Source organism: Rhamphochromis sp. 'chilingali' (assembly GCF_963969265.1).
Source record: "Rhamphochromis sp. 'chilingali' genome assembly, chromosome: 20".
NCBI lineage: Eukaryota > Metazoa > Chordata > Actinopteri > Cichliformes > Cichlidae > Rhamphochromis > Rhamphochromis sp. 'chilingali'.
The window spans coordinates 16591559-16608990 of NC_137947.1; the positions used below are offsets into that span (position 1 = coordinate 16591559).

Genomic DNA, 17432 nt, shown 5'->3' on the forward strand with positions numbered 1-17432 from the left:
CATCAAAGTGTAGAAAATATGTAATGAGTGCTGGACTGTTCATGAAAGGGCACAGCATATTTTGGGGACTCTCAGGAAGGCTAAAAAGGGACCGTTGATCTGAACACATCAAAATGACAAATAAGTGAGTTTGTGGTGCTTATAGCGTGATTTTGTTACTTTTGAGGAAAGCTAACTGGCCACTCATGCTTTATGTAGCTTACAAACATGAGTGGTATTGATCTGAAATACAATTCCTTCAAGGTGTGCAGTTTTCTGAGCACAGCATTTATGTTTACATTTTTATATTTATTGAAAAGGGTGACTGCTTTCTTCCATCGCAATATTTCAGATTTTGCCTCTAGCTTTTTCCAGTTTTATGCGTGTGCCAAACTGGTACCTGCTGCTGGCTATAGTAAAAATGTCCAACAAGCAGGGCTTTATGGTTTTTCATTCAAATCTCAGAATAAGAGGAAAATAACACTGGGCTCCCTGAGCTGCTTCTTACAGCCATAAAAAGTGGGCATCCACTTTGGGCTCCCATCATCAGGGATAAAAATGGAGAATGCTCCTGTAATGGTGACTTGTTGTAGCATCAGCTGGCACTACCTCTGCTGCTACTCATCCCTCCCTGGCATATTTGGCACTTTCAAAACTGTGTACAGATGGAAGAGCAGGCTGTGCCTGTTAAGCCCAACCTGATGATTCAGACTTGCTACAGTCCCTGAGGGCTGTCAGGTCCAGTCACCATGGTGATGCCAAATAGTCCTGCTTGTCTGCTGCCTCACAGAACCACGGCCATTTATTTTTCTTCTAGATTCGCTCTCAAAATAAAAGGAAAGATGGATGTAAACATCTTGACGTTTCTTCTCCATGTATGATTGTGGAACAGAGCTGATGTTGATTGCATGATGAAATTGTGTAAATGTAATATCTGACATCGTTTTTAATTTCTGCCTTTTCTTTCAATCTGTTTGTACGTCTTTTGTAATACATGATACTTACACTCTTTACCCATGCAGCCGGAAGAGTCCCAGGTAAACATTTCAACTTTGACCTTTTGACTTTCACATTGTGTCTTCTCCCTCCCTTCTGTACCAAGTCCTTTTTTCAGCCACTCTTTACGTCCTTTTCATTCCCTTTTCTTCTTTGATATCCGAGTAGAAATAATCGTACTTCATGCTTTAAGGCTGGTTATATTCACACCACCTCCCTGAATGTTTCCGCCTAATGAACACAGACAGACAAAGCTGAGGAACATGCTGTGATTTATTTTCTGTGTTATACTTTGTGGCTGAAGGCTTTGATTAAAATGAACCTCGCTGACATATTCTCACACAACAAATGACACATTAATCGCTTCTCATAATGCTAGATAGAAAGCCCCTGACATCTCTGTCCAGCATAGTTAATACCACACTGGTTATATTATGTTTGCCTTCTTTGAATTGGCATTCCTCATATGAGGCACTTTTATATCTTAAACTAGCTGTTATGGTAGCCAATATGAAGAAACGGATGGGTTTCGGGCATTTTTGAGTACTTTCGCTGCCTCTTATTATTTGTTTTAGAGAGCACTGAGGCTTATTACAAATATTTATATGTCCCAGAAATTGCTAATTTATATCCTCTTCTTTGATTTCTGCTTTTTGCAAGGGTGTTATAATTACCCCTGGAGTTACAGAAATGTACTTTGCCTAATTAACTGCATATCACATTAATGCTAAGCGTTTTGCATAGACAGATGCACCTTTTTTGGCAGTGTTTCCACTTTTAAAAGAGTCATTTGTTTGTTCATTTTTTGTACCAAAGGCTCCCAGCCTATCATGAAGTAGAAATGTTGCAGCAGGGTGCCACCATTTATCCCCCTGTTTCTTTGTTTCTGTTCGTCTAATTGGGCAATTCAATTTTGAACACCATGTCTGTAAATTGTGAAAAGTCTGCACTGCAGTATGGATGGGTAATATGGATATAATAATATAAGAGAGTTTCTAAAAAGCAGTCAGCTGAGAGATGTGTATAGGTTGTAGAACCAGATAAGAATTTCAGATCATTTAGTTACTTAAATATCTGAAGTCTCAACAGTGTGGAGGAGATGAGCCATTGCACACGGAGAGCTGGAGAGGGCCGTATAAGGGCTTCAACCCAGGAGCACACCTGGTACCTGCACCTTTTTCTGAGGAGCAACAACTATTGTGGCTACTCATGCTTCCCCTTTTTTGGGGGGTTGACTTGTTTGTTGTTGCCTCGCCATTGCACCTGTTAGTTTCATTTATGCCAGAATAGGTGAAATCACAGTGGTTTCTGCTTCCTTAATTTCCTTCACATTTTTGAGCAGTGTGTAAATTAATGCACACAATAAACTAAATGTTAGTGTCAGCTGCCACAATGCAAACAATATAGCATATCTGAAAAGATAACTTAATAATTGACTTTTATCCCATTGACTGGCCCCACCCACATTGCATTACCATAGAAATATGACAGGATGCTCGCTATCTCATGCGTCTCTCCATGCTCAGGACTTTGACTTTAATCCTGTACAAATTTGACTTTTAAAAAAAGGCAAATCTCTATCAGTAAATTGTTAAGATCTTGTTTGAAAAAGTAGAGCACACTGGGCAATTTGTAATAATAGTGTCTATTTGCAGTATAGAGGAATGGGAGACACAGTTTCCTGCAGCGGATATCCTCACTGCTAATGCATATTCTAGTTAAAGGATGATCTGTTGAACAATTCACTGAAATGTGATGAATTTGCAGCAGCTTATAAACAGTCTTCTCTGTGTTTGACTTGTCCACTTGTTGATATTTATGTATTTATTTATTTTTTGTCTGTTCTCTGTTCCTCAGGAATCCTGGAATGGCCTTTCTGGACCAAGCTTGTGGTGGTGGCCATCGGATTTACAGGTGGACTGGTTTTCATGTACGTCCAGTGCAAAGTCTACATCCATCTATGGAGGAGACTCAAGGCGTATAACCGGGTCATATATGTGCAGAACCGTCCAGAGACATATAAAAAGTATCCACTGGAGAAGCCCCCCCTAATGGAGCCGAGTCTGGAGAACAAGGAGGCTCTGGCCCCCAATCTGTCAGACACAAACTCCTCCCAGTACACGGAAACAGAGGACTACAGTATGGAGGTGCTTCATGTCTGACAACAGAGTCTGTGCCATTGGTTGTCGTGCACATACTCCACACCCAAACAGGCCCGCAGAGGAGAGGAACAGTCGTGATCGGTCACTGAGGAACAACCGTACCCTTTTCCCTGAAGCCAGAATGACCCACGTCCTCCACTATCACCTTATACTCCCTAAACTCCATCCACAAAGACAGAGAGGCCATGAGCTTCCCTCTGCCTACATTCCTCCTATCACACTGTATTCCTCCCTCCACCTGCATCTTTTCCTTTCCCAGGAACAGACTCTTTACACTGACTTCTGTAAATGTTGGAAGAGGCCTGGTGCAAACCACTCTGTATACACACACACACACACACACACACACACACACACACACACACAGACTCTTTAATGTACACCTCTGGGAGAGCTGGACTGAAAAGAATGGACTTGCAAAAGGCTCTGGAGGTCTACAGGTCCCCGATGTGTGGTTTGTTTGTGGGTTTTGATCAATCTGTTCTTTTTTTTACCTCCTGTGAGTGTCGGGCTAACCTGCCATGGATCAGTATGTAGCGCCATGCATCAAGATCTCTGGAACATTCCAGATACTGCCATCTCTGCGGTCTGTCAGCTCCACGCGGTCTGGATCCAGCGAGACCTGGATCCGAAGATGCATCAAAGCACTTTTTATTTTTTAGTCCCCAAAGCACATCCCACCCCTTCTTCTCATTGCCCCCTCTTTTTTTTTTTTTTCTTGTATCTTGTACGTTGTAAATGGGGGAGAGCAAACAAACTTTTCTTCAAGTGCAACATATGCTTAAAGATTAATCCTTCTGTGGATGACTAAAAGGATTTGGGGTTAAAAAAAATGAGTCATTTGAACGACGTCAGTTGCATAACTTTGATTCAGATGATGGAAAATCTAGCCACTTGACTTCTGTACCCCATGGTGAACTTTCTGAAGGCTTTGAGAATGTAATCTTTTTAAAAATGATTTCAAAAAATTTATAAAATGAAAAAAAAAATCATTTTTTTACTGGGAAATTGCGCTTTGTCTCGATCATAATGAGGCCCTTCGGGCATAAACAACGTCGCGCTTGTGTTTTGTTTTCTTTGTTTGTTTTTTTTAAATAGGTATTTACAGTTTTTAACATGTTAACTCGCTTGCTTAGCCATGGGACAAGCCTCGAGGAATCCACAGCTGCCTACTTTCAGTTTGTCCACTGAACTTTAACCAAAGGTTTTAACTACAAAAAAGAAACATGCTTTAGCTCCTACCCTGTTTTTTTGCATGGTTACAATCCAGCCACACTTAATCTTTTCACTTAATTAAGCAAGATTAAGGTGGAAGTGTGAAAGGATTCTTAGTGAGCATTTCAGATGAGTACTCGGTGTAAGTGTATTTTATTTGTTTTCGCTCTCTTACATGTTGGTCTACTTTAGTATTCGATCACAAGACAGCCAACTGATTTCTGGCTTAAAAAACACCTTTTTTTGCCACGTTTACTCCACAGTTAAGCATTAAGAATGACTTTGAAGTCAGTGTAACATTTCACTGCTGCTCATTACGTTCAGAAAAACTCAGTTTCTTTTAATAAAATCAATGCAATACAGCTGCTTATTTATGGCTGTGACAGAGTCGATGTGCATCATTGCTTTTTGAGGAGCTGACTGTACCGCCATCTGCTGGTGTTAAAGTGAAGGTGCAGCCTGAGATGGGCAGCGGTTGATTTCTCAGGTCGAAGTGGGTGTTTTTTCTGGGGGGGGCTCACAGTCATTGTAAGTGCGTTTGTCTATGTGAGAGCACAGCAATGCCCAGGCTCATGTTGAGCCTTACAGCCATTCCAGCAACACACACATTTTTCAAAAACTGTATTTGATACCAGTATACTGTCTGTGAACAATGATGGTCCAACAACGTACCTGACAATTACTGCTCAGCAGCAGCAATAAAGCGCTTTGGGGTTTTTTTTGTTTTGTGTTATTTGCATACTGTATTTATGTATATGCCCCACGGAGACTTGAGATCTGGAGTTTAATATAATTTTAATACATAAATGAGCCGAGGGACTTGTTGTGTGTCAAGTTGGATTAAGACCTAGTAATGAGAACCATCTCAGATTCTTCAGTACCCGGGAGGCTCAGTGCAATTAGACAGATTTTATTTTTTAAAAAGTGCAATTACCCTTTTGTTGATGTTCTGTTCTGCAATTATGTACCGGTGTTTAAAGTCCAGGATGTCCTCTGGATAGAAAATTACTTTCTTTATATTGTGTTGTATTTATTTTTAACTGAAAACAGCATATTTTTGTTCATTTACACACAAAAAAGACCCTTTCATTAGTGAATTTTATGCAACTTACACTTAATTTTTCTTCCCAGACACTAATAGAAGAAAATTATTTTCAGCCCTTGTTTTGCATGTAGTCATTCAGATAATAGAGTTGCTCAAAGCTTCAGTCCTTTTTTAGTTTTTAAATTGATTGTGGTGTCTTTTTACTTTCTACCCATAGGAGCTGGCTCCTTCAATGAAATATGAGAGGAGTTTTGTTCTAGTGTGATGGCTTTGGATTGTTTCCTCTCTGAACATCTTATCCTCTTTACCGTCTTTGCGTCACTCACCCTTTACGTCCATAATCCCACGGAGCAGAACATCAACTGAGACTCTTCTCAGCCTCACTATTTTAGGCTGTCTGTTGATTACCTGGTGACTAAAATTTGATCATGTCTGGGACTAGTGTAACTTGCATAAAAGCTACATTTGTTTACTACTGACTGGACTTGAACATATATGACTGTTCCCCTGTCTTATACCATTCCGCAAGTCTGTCTGTGAATTTGCTTTGAAATAGTAACTGTAAAGAATTTGGTAAAATGTACTTTTTTGTTTTTATGAAAAATGTTGATGTGCTTTCAGTTAATTTCCCACGTTTGAACAAAATATGTAGTAATTAAAAGAACAACCAAATAAAAAATTAAGTGACTTTTAAAACTTTGTGACTTTTAAAAAAAAAACAAGCAGGGACAAATACAGTCTTAATGGATAATTAAAAACATTTCAAAGGGCGTTGCGCTGTAGCACTTTAATTTATTTTCACCCAAATAAGCTGCAAATCATTTTGAAATCAGCTCTTTAGCCAGAAGCTGTAATGCCAGCGACAGAAACGTTCAGCTCGCCGCTCAATGATCTTGCCCTAAAACTTTTCTATGACAGAAATACAAACTTCACATTCAGCATATAGCAGAAAACACGGTTTGTCACCTTCTCTCAACCTCTTAAGTAATTGTTATGCAAGGGCAAGATGAGGAAAGACACCATCGTTTGAGTGAATGAAGGCAACACAATATGTACCCGTGGATCTTTAAAAAATAACTCTCAAAAACTTTTTTTTTTTGTGATTGAAAAAGGTAAACTTTCACATATTCTATATTAATCACACACTAATTCTCACAAATTAGAATATTGCTTGCATAAATTACTATTCAAACATAATGATTAAACAACATATCTTCGGCGGTGTAGTTCTACTGCTGATTGGTCAGTTGTCCAGATGAAGATTGCCAACACCCTCCTAAAGGAGAGCCACACTGCTGAAAAGGCTGGCTGCTCACAGACGCTGTATCAAAGCATAACAGCAGGAAGTTGACTGGACAGGGAAAAGGTGCACAAGCAGCAGCCTTGAGAGGATTATCAGGAGAAGTCGATTCAAGAATTTGGGAGAACTTCACAAGGACTGCAGGAGAGACATCCTTAGGAAAGGACCCACATCCGTAACATCAGGTCATTCCTGTCAGAAGCATCTTACATGAGCTAAGGAGAGAAGGAAGTGAACTGCTGCTTATTTCAGATGAAGTACATTTTCTATCAAAGTACGAGACTGGAGAGGCACAGGTGTTTGAATTCTAGTGTGAACTTTCTGGAATCTGTGATGATGCGAGGTGCTGGTTGTTACTGGTGGTTGGTCCACTGAGATTCATCAAGTCCAAAGTCAACACAGGCATCTACCAGGATATTTTAGAGCTTCACGTTTCCTTTTGCTGAGAGGCTTTATGGAGATACTGATTTCATTTTCCGGCATGAAGCTTAGCATCTGCCCACAGTGCCAAAATAATTACCAGATGTTTTTTCTGACCATATTATTATTATTATTGTGTTTGATTGGCCAACCAGCTCACCTGACCTGGACTACAGAGAGAATGTGTGGGGTATATAGTCACAGTTAGATGAGAAACACCGGACTCAAAAAGGAACACAAGCTAAAAGCTGCTGTCAAAAACACCTCAGCAATTTTGATTCATTTCAGGAAATATTCAAATAATTTGGGACCCTGGATTTTTGACCATAACCAGCATAATTAAAGCGTTTTTTTAATGTTCACTTTACGTATAATGAATGTAGATTATATGAAAGTTTATCTTCTTGAATTATTACAATAAAAACCTTCAAAATATTCCGATTTTTCAAGATGCACAAGATTAAAAAGAAACCGCTTCCACAGAAATATCCCAATCATAGGTAACATAGAGCATATCTGGACAGCTCGGTAACATCATCAATCTTCAATCTGTATGTATAAGTATGAGCCTCTCCACTAAATTAGTCTTGTTTGAATTCTCAAACTGCAACACTGTTTGGGATTTTGTCAGGAGACATGTTGTAGTATGGTAGCTTCTTTCCCTCATTCCTCTTCTTGATGGAGCTGGTTATCTCTGCCAGCTCCTTCCTGAACTTTGCCATGGCATCCTTCACCGGTTTCTCTATGAAGTGCTCATCAGGATACATTCCCAGGTACAACTGCAGAAAGAGTGAGACGTGATAGGTTTTTTAGCCTGGAGGAAGGCCACAAGGAAAAAAGAAGTACATTCTGAAGCAGAGGAGAGCATCTTGGGAAATGAGAAATGTACCAAATGTATCAAACTTTTGATTGTTTTGGAGGTGTGTCTGTGCTGAGATTTGAAAGTGTTCGAACGGTTGTCTGTGTGCTTTTCCTACTTCATTCTCTTGGTATTGGCTGAGGGCCCAGACGGCCCCCAGGTGCCAGCTGGAGCGCCCGCGATCAGGAAGGCTCTCAACGATCAAATTCACATTGGCCAGACCTTTCTTGTTGGGTGGGGGTTTCCGCATGGTAGATGGAGCATTGGGGATCCAGGAACACCAGTCATACTACACAATGTACACAAAGATACAGTGTGTGCATTTACCCAAGTGCTGTACAACAGTACAAGTCTGATGTTAAAGAATAAATATTAAAGAATAAATATATATTCTTAGTACTTATTTTCTGATTATATTGTTTTATGTACTTTAATAATAAAGGCCTGTATAAAGCAGGGCCAGCTTTGAAGAATATAAAGAACCAGATTTAATACCGAGCAAAATCTTTCATCTTCTTCTGCTTTCTAATTTTACTTTTAGATTTCATAAGAAAATACTGCACCGCATATTACATGTGGAATTAATAGCTGCATAAAAGGTTTAAGATTTTATATTAAACAGACTTTTTGTAGGCAGACCCCATACAAATATAAATATACATATATAAAATACTGAAAACACATGGATGACCAGAGAATAAAGGGAGTTATAGGTTCAATTACCATGTAAAACATAATTCTCTCAGGGTGAAGTTACTGCCACATGTCCCCTGACAAAAGCCACATTCACTCACAGATTCATAGCTTTACTGTATCTATCACACACACACACACACACACACACACACACACACACACAGTGGATGCAGTATCATGCCAAATGATTAGCAGAAGCCAGGGATCGAACTGCCGACCTTATGTGACCTTTAGTTCTCTTGGCTGCCACTCTCTTAGGATAGCTTAAGCTTAAATATTATTGATAGATAGAATTATTTCGAACATGCAAATATAACTGAAATAACAAGAGAAATAAAAAACAAAACTTCAAAAAAAAAATCATCAAGTTTTCATGTCTATATCTATGTCTACAGAATGTGTGTGCTCGAAATGTGTGTGCTTGTTAATGTTGTTGTGTTTATTGGGCGTTATTTTTTACCAAAAAGAGTAACAACCACTGCTGTAGGAAACGTAGTCACCACTAGTTTCACCTCAATCGGCTGCAGCAGGAAAACTTTGCTGCGGGTTTTAAATGCACACACTGATGCTTCAGTAGGAACAGTGTACAAAAACGTTTTCCTGTATTAATGAAACTTCTGCAGTAGCAAGTGTTTTTTTCTAATATTTCTAACATTTTTTACTTTAAGTAGGTACTTTTTGACTTAAAAATCAATGAATTTCCACTTCTAGACACGCCTCCATTTACCTGTCCGAAGTTGACAGCTGCATGCTGGGCTGAGGCAGTGAAGATAATAACGGTCAGGTACTCTATCAGTTCCTCGCGTGTCTTCACGGACTTGGGAAACTCTATGCACGAAAGTGGGAACATAGAATCGACAAAATGAGCTCCAAGCTTTTTTCTTTCTTTTTTTTTCCACCGCTTTTTTCTTTTGCAAGTCTATCTCTGCACATTGCACTCAGAATAGACAAGCGTGGTGAAATGCAGAAGCATTACAACATCAGGACTCAGGGAGTGACACAATCAGACTGCTGTGGCTTCCCTCCTTCACCCTTAAACTATTCATCCATAAGAGAGCAGATTTGAATTTATAATGCTGTCTGTTTCCTGTCATACCTGTCTTCCAGAAAACACCAGAGTAGGAGAGCAAGCATCTTTTCTCCTTGAGAAAAAGTCTGAATGGATGGTTGGGTGGTGTATTTTGCTCGATGCTGCATTAGCAAAAGAAACCGCACGCAAAACAACTCCTCTACCTACCGCAGTAATCCAGGTCCTGCATACCGAAGCTGCACACATCTTTAACAAAGGCCTGGATTTCTTCATCTCCCTGCACGCTCTCATCGCTTGTGTAATAAATATTCACAACATCAGACACAAACCTGTGGGGAAGAAAACGGATGTCATGTCACGTACAGAGGGAAAAAAATGCTGTAACTTCTCTTATTTGAAGCACACACACACACACAAGGGTAGAAATCTTCCTACACCTCTCGCTGTTTGTTCTTTCTTACAACTGCCCTCACTCCTTTCTCAGTGCTCTGTGCTAAAACTTTAAAAAGTCATTCCTCACCTCTTGGTAGCCTCCCACACCTTGTAGCCATCATCCCTGTAGAAGTAGGTGGGCAGTTCCTCCTTACTGTCCACACCACGGGACTTGATCAAATCAGGGAAGCACAGAGACCTGAAGGTCAAAGTCTTCACAGCCCTCTGAACCATCTGGACGTGACCGCCTCCGCCTGTTGCATTCGCCTTTATGAGGATGCAGAACATCATCCTTATTTAAACTGAAGCAAATTTAACTTTCAGTCTTCAATAGGAATGCACTTTTGCTAAATTCCCTACTTCATTATTTCACTATGTTAGTTAGATTTTTGTTTGCTAAGCTAAGCCTCAGTGTTTTGCGAATAAAGGAAGATCCAGTTAAGTTTGTTTGTTGAGAGACTGGGTTTGCTTTCAGAGGGGCTTGAAAGCCTTTAAATACCATAGGAACCACAAATAGACCAGCAGTCTGAGAGCAAAGTGGTCTATACAGTACTACGAGATCTCTGAGATAAGATGACGCCTGATTATTCAAGACCTTTTATGTGAAGGCAAGGACATTAAATTGAGTTCTGGATTTACCAGGGAGCCAATGAAGAGAAGCCAATATGTGGGAAATATGCTATCTCTTTCTAGCCTTTGTTGGCTTTTCTGGGAGTTTTTAGGACATCATGATAGGAATCAGTTACAATAGTGCAGGCTGGAAGTAATAAATGCATGAACTAGTTTTTCAGCATCACTCCAAAACAGGATGTTTTTTTATTTTAGAGATGTTGTGCACAAGAAAGCAGTCCTAAATATTTGTATAATATGTGCACTGGTGGACAGAAATGACACCAAGATTCCTCACTGGAGGCCAAAATAATGTCATCCAGATTAAGTAAAGGGTATTAGGGCCAATTACAATGACCCCTGTTTTATCTGAATATAGAGGCAGTAATTTAGAGGTCATCCAGGTCTTTAAATCTTTAAGACTGTCAGGGGCTGGGGCTGTGACCCAGCATTTTGAGTCACCTGTGTGATTTATATTCTTATATTGTATTGAATATATGCTTAGTTCTTGTGTTGTCATTATTAGTTAGGATTTAGCTGAGTTTTATTCTAGTTTAGGTTTCTATGCCCCCTTCTGTGAGTCTGTTCTTGTCTTCTGTGTTAGTTGTCAGGTGTTAGTTGTCTTGTCATGTTTACTGTTTATTTTGAAAGTCTTGTGTCCATGTTCCATGTATTTTGTTTTACTTCCCCTGTGGTGTCACGATGTTCATCTGTGTCAGGTGTATCCTCATGTATTTCCACTTCCCCTGATCACCTCCTGTGTGTATTTAGTCTGTCTATTGTCATTCTGTCTTTGTCAGGTCGTCTGTTTATTTTCCCTCCTCAGTACTGTCTCCTCCTGTGTTCTGCATTTGGGTCCATTCCATTAATACACCGGCGAATATCGCCGTGAGAAAGACATTCCTCCAGTTTACCTAATTAGTGTGTTATCTGGCTTCACGAATAGAGTTGCGTGCTATGCATGCTATGCCTTTGAATGATACTGCATAAGGGAATACAATATTATGGTCAGCAGTATCAAACGCTGCACTGAAGTCTAGCTGTACAAGCACAGAGAGGAGTCCACTGTCAGAGACCATAAAAAGATCGGCTTTAATCTTCACTAAAGCCATTTCTGTGCTGTGATGAGCACAAAAATTACTCTGCAGACGATTAGTTAGTTGTAATAGCCCAGTTAGCTGCTGGCCCATAATTATCCAAGACAGCTGGATCAAGTGACAAATCACAGCTTTGTAAGTAATGGCTTAATTACTACAACCTTAAAGGGCTGTAGTACACAGCCCATTAATAAAGATCAATTGATCATATTTGAGATTGAAGCATTAAATGATGGTAGGGCTTCTTTGAGCATTCTTGTATGAATTGGATCTAATAGACACGCCGATGGTTTGGAGAAGGTAATTATTGAAGTTAACTCAGAAAGATCAATCAGAGAGAATGAGTCTAAATAAATATCAGTAATATGTTAAGCAGCTGTACGTAATGATGTGTCTGAGAGAAGGTTATGAGTATTTTTTTCCTCTAATGGTTAAAATTTAATTTGTGAAGAAATGAATGAATTCATTATTCATTAAGGTTAAAGGAATGATTATCCACAAACTCGCCTTGTCGAAGATGCCGCACTCACAGATGAGCTGCTCTCGAGCCTTGGTATTGATTGCGATGGTAAAACGAATGTGTGGGATGAGTAGCTGGGAGAAGGATGGACAACCAGTAAACCAAGGAATCAATAAGTCATAACATTTAATAATAAGCTGGAGTTTTACCTTAAATGCAGGGTGAACAGCAGGAAGCTGCCTGAACATGGCAATACCAAACACCTCTGTCATCAGATGTGTCCGGAGCAGGTGTGTGATTGTCTGGTGGTGGTGGAAGTCACTGGAGCGGACCCAGATCTTAGCCAGCAGCCAGTCGTACTGACCGTCAGTTGGCAGGAAGATGGGGTTGTCTTCACCTGGAACCTGGCCAAGCTGAAAAAGACCAGCGTGGAATGAAAAAGCAAGAGTTTCAGTCAAACTGAAATTTCAGCTGCATGAAGAAATGGTCGCCTGTTAAAAACAACGTAACACACAACTGCTGCTGTTGAGCATCTTTTTACCTGTATGGCTATGGGCATGATCTTGTTCTGAGCATTCTTGTATAGCAAACAGATCGGAGCTGCCAGGTACTGCAGTGTGCAGGGGTCTGTGGAGTTTGGAGTGATGCCGTCTAGCACCTCGTAGTCTACTATGTAGATGTTACCTGCCTGGAGTGAGAACACCAGTTTATTTTTTGGTTATAAGATTGGGCAAACCTGCAGTCAGCTGAGACTAAAGAAGTCACTTGGATGAGTGACGAAATGTTTCTCCCACTAAAAACGTCCAGATGAACAGAATCAGCTTTTGGAGAACACCAGTTTATATTATGCATTAGTTCCCAAAGTGTGGGGCGCGCCTCCTTGGACACTGCTAGCATAATGGACAGGTTTTTGATGGGGCTCCCACACAAACGCAAACCAGAGGCTGAAGCATCGCCAGATATGCTTCCAAACCCAAGACTAGAACAGCAGCTGTCGTGCCAAGGTAGGTATCCCCGACAGAATTAGTTTCCCCTGCGTCAGGAACACACGTTGGGCTCTCCAAATCAATCTCCAAAACAGTATCCCACATTCTTGATTTTTAGTTCACGAACGCTTCTTATAACGACTAACTATTCCTGAAACTTTGGAGGTTTTAGCTCTTTATACAGTAAAGTTACAGGAGGATAAAAATAATTATCAGGAAAAATGTCCTTCGTTTGTTAAAACAATCCCATCCGATACCACGTGAATAAACATATAATTTTCTGTTGTAGCCCTCAAACTGAATGGTAATGTAACGACACTCACTTTTCACTTTTTCACAAAACTAAAACATAGTTGTTTATGTTTTTAAACCCATTTTGCACAGAGAGACATTTTTTGAAAAATGTATTGACATCAGCGTTGAATATTCTTACACAGTCAAAAAAAATAGACATAAAATAATAACACAATAAAGACGGTTCGTTTTTCTGTTATTCAAAAGGGGGTAGTGGTTTATTTTATTATTTCTTGTAAAATAAAGGGGGGGCTGGCAAAAAAAAAGTTTGGGAACCACTGCATTAGCGGGAGATTTAAAGAGAGCTGTAGCTGCTGTCAACATAAACCTGACAAATTTTTCACACTGATAAATCCACTACATTCAGAGAAACAAACATAGCCATGTGTACCTCTATTTCCTCCTCCAGGGTGAGCTCCCTCTCCAGGCTGACAGCAACCATCTCATGAGTGACGGGAAACTTGTCAGGGAGCTTCTTGCACTTCCGGATCAGTACAGGGTTGCAACCATTCAGAAACTGGTATCCAAACATGAAATCCTCTTTCCAGTGTTGCATCACATACTCTGAATATTATATCATGTCAGAATCTCAGAGGAAATATCTAAAATATTTAATGTGATATAAGTATGTTTGTATAATGTAGTGTAGATGAAGCTGACCTGAAATGGTGTTTTTGATTCTCACAAAGATTTTCTCAAAGTCAGAGAAGTCACTCCAGGAGGACTGGAACATGTGCATGAACTGGTTCACAAACAGGTTCTCTATTCTGGAAAATCATCATCGTAATCACAATCACCGTTATGCACAACATTCAAGAAAACCAAAGAATCTGAAATTGGATGTATTTTGGAGCAAAGAATCAAAGAAACACTGCTGTTAAAATAATTTCAGGAAAAGAAAACGACGTCTGATGATGCAGCAATGCTCACTTTTTGACGTTACTTCTGTCCACAAAGCTGCAGCATTTCTGAAGAAACAACTGGAGCTCAAAATGGATAACTGGTTTAGCCATTCGATTATAATATTAGCATGAGTATTTTTGTTCACCCTGCTCGTGACGCAAACAGTTGTGTTTTGGATCTGTTTTGTGTTTGCATCTACTCGCAAGCTCACACGTCTGCCTACAAGCGCAATGCAAATGTCTCCGGTGATAAACAGACAATGACACCACTGTTTATGTTTTGGGTTTTTTTCCTGGTTATCCCTGAGTACAGAAAATAAAGAGCATATCATCAGGCATCAGCCCATCGTTTGATTCTGAATGCTTTGCATTAAACAGGGGTTAAAACTCCACTGACTCCCTCTGTGCTGTATACTGAGGGACTCGTTCACCTTTGCAGGCAGTTGTAAGTGGGGTCACTTACGCCTTGCTGTAGTTCAGTATGAAGTCCACTCCTTTCTCACTGTCAAACTGGATGTCCCGGGGCAAATCCTTGTGTCTGTTAGCATCTATACTCATAGGAAAGCCTGGCTGCCACTCTCTCCATCTGTAAAATGCAGCAGTGTTGTTAGAAAACATCCTCATCAGCCTGCCTGTACCTCACAATAACAAGCTGGAGATGCAGCGCAAACTTGCCTGTAGGTTTTTCTCCTCCCGTCCAGCTCTTTCTGTCTGTGCTGCTTGACCAGACTGGTCTTATCATCCTGAGGCAGATGTGCTACAAGAGAAAGAAAAAGTGTGGAACTCGTTTTTCCACTGCAGGTTGACAGATGAACAAGACAAAACATGTGATTTGTGTGGCAAACAAACAAAACAAGAGATGACTACCTCGTCCATCTCGGAGCACCACTTCCTTGTCATTCACCAGCCAACAAAAGCAGGGGAACTCCAAGTAGTCTCCAGATGGGGTCTTGACAGTGATGTACCTGCAGTACCAGTCGTCTTGCACCCAGTACTTCTTCTTCTCAATCTTCACCAAGACGATATCACCCAGGTTCTCCCCAACTCTCACCTCATAGGAGTCCACCTGAAACGTGGTCAACATCTACCGTCAAAAGTGAATGCTGAAAACTGCCAGTTTATTATTAAATGGGGGGAAAAGAAATTTCTAAGCATATAATATGGGACATTTTTAAGTAAAAAACAAAATAGAAGCATATGCATGTTTGTAAGTGGGTTGAATCTATAATCTGTAAACAAAATAGAAAAACCTTTTTAATATATTATTTGAACTGAAAATTAAATCTAAGCAATCTAAGAAATTAGAAATGAGTAAATTTAACATTTATAATATAAAATTCACTTTCTGTAATTTCCCATTGTTTAATTTATACCCATAGATTTACCACAATCAACTGTAACATTAAAACCACCCCCCTGATAGTGCATAATGCCCCCCTACTGCTGCCAAAACAGGTCAGATTAATCAAAGCGCACAGGGCCTCTGAGCTCTTAAAATGGCTGTTTGGCACAGAGGTGTTGGCAGAAGGTGACCTCAGTCCTGTGGGGCCTTTTGTTTTGTACTGAAAGTAATTCTAATTTTGAAAGGTGCTACTTTAATAACCTACTGATCATCTCATCGTGTTATAAAAGTGGCTCCGTTTCCGTCACTGCACACAGCAAAATCTCCAGTGTTAAATTAACACTAGAGAGTGTCTATATGGGTCCACTCTGAGTGTTAAATACAACACTGTTGGGTGTTAAATGAACACTTTTGACAGTGTTATATGTTTAAAAGCAACCCAGTTAGTTTTGAAGATTAACAATGACTAACACTGAGCAGTGCTGATTTTCTAACACTGGAATATTTCTAACATTTTGAGTTATTTTCCAGTGTTAGAAAATCAACCATACAGTTATCAGCTGTTTGTGATCATCATCCATGAATATAAAATAAAAATAAAACAGTCATCTTCGCAGCAGTTTTTCATCACTTACCGCTCCTCTCTCAAAGTCATTGTAAAGAGGTTTGTCCAGGAGCGTTCTCTCGCTGCACCCCTCCGTGCCCACAAGTGTAATATAGATGTAATCATCAGTCCCCGCAAACCACTGGTTCCCTGTGGCAATTGTAACTGTATAAGAAGGCATGACGACCACACAGGACGTAAAGAACTCCAGCAATGTCCCAACAACGTCTGAAGGTGAAGAAATCTGCAGTAAATCTCTTCTATTATCACCTACGAGAGGTTGAATCTGAGATGTTTAGCAGCCGTTGGTTCCCCTTCTTGCCTAAAAGCTTTTCTTCGGTGATGTAAACTTCGCACTTGTTGCTACAACTCAAGCATCAAGATATTGTATAATCATGTGACAGGGGGAGGTGCATGACGAGAACTAACTGACCTCCCTGTGATGTGACTGACTGCCACGCTTTGACTTGAAATGAGGTCAAAATATAATATAGCCGTCCTTCCTCTGTTATTGTAGGTGTTTTAAGGCCTACAGACATAAATGTGGACACAAGAAAAGGTGTCTTATTCCAGAAACAGGTATCAAATTAAACTTTCTTTCTTTTAAACCTTCCTTTGTCTGCAGACAAAGGAGTTTTTTTTAATATGTATATAAGGGACAGCATCCCTGATTTTGGAATTCCTTTAGGAAAACAGAGACGAGCACGACAACCTACATTAAAACACTAACAGACTTTAACTAATTTGATGTGAAACTGTATCAAAAAACATATGAGTCTCTATTAGGTGTATCTTTTGCATCTGTGTCTCATTTACAAATCAAATCACTAGGTGCCATGGGACAACAGTGGATGGTAGTTTTAGTAAAATAAATGCAAATGCATCAGCGAGTCCCCCTGTGTGGTTTTAAAGGGGGGGAAAATATAACGTCAACATGAAAAAGGAGCTATACGTGCCAAACTCAGAGTGGGAAAAGGAATGAAGTTGTTGCTTCGTCACTGACT

At 40.0% G+C, this 17432-nt stretch overlaps 2 protein-coding genes across 8 annotated transcripts in view; one reads left to right on the forward strand and one right to left on the reverse strand.

Annotated features, from left to right (window-relative positions):
• Positions 1-3531, forward strand: part of marchf8 (membrane-associated ring finger (C3HC4) 8) — a 93522-nt gene extending 89991 nt beyond the window's left edge. For 5 of the 7 annotated variants that reach the window (XM_080869400.1, XM_080869401.1, XM_080869402.1 and 2 more), the window contains 2 exons: positions 1002-1016; positions 2833-3531. In XM_080869400.1, coding sequence (XP_080725526.1) covers positions 1002-1016; positions 2833-3137 — 320 coding nt within the window. In that variant the 3' untranslated portion in view covers positions 3138-3531. The remainder of the gene's footprint in view (positions 1-1001; positions 1017-2832) is intronic. The other 2 variants (XM_080869404.1, XM_080869406.1) reach the window with 1 other exon arrangement.
• On the reverse strand, positions 3429-16786 carry alox5a (arachidonate 5-lipoxygenase a). Its single transcript, XM_080869399.1, has 14 exons — positions 16460-16786; positions 15350-15548; positions 15158-15239; positions 14946-15068; positions 14241-14347; positions 13972-14144; positions 12842-12988; positions 12510-12713; positions 12348-12434; positions 10223-10401; positions 9910-10031; positions 9400-9500; positions 8095-8265; positions 3429-7896 (listed from the first exon to the last, which is right to left on the reverse strand). Exons 1-14 carry the CDS (start codon positions 16607-16609, stop codon positions 7717-7719), a joined length of 2025 nt encoding a protein of 674 aa, XP_080725525.1. The 5' UTR covers positions 16610-16786; the 3' UTR covers positions 3429-7716.
• Between the last annotated feature and the right edge of the window lie 646 nt (positions 16787-17432).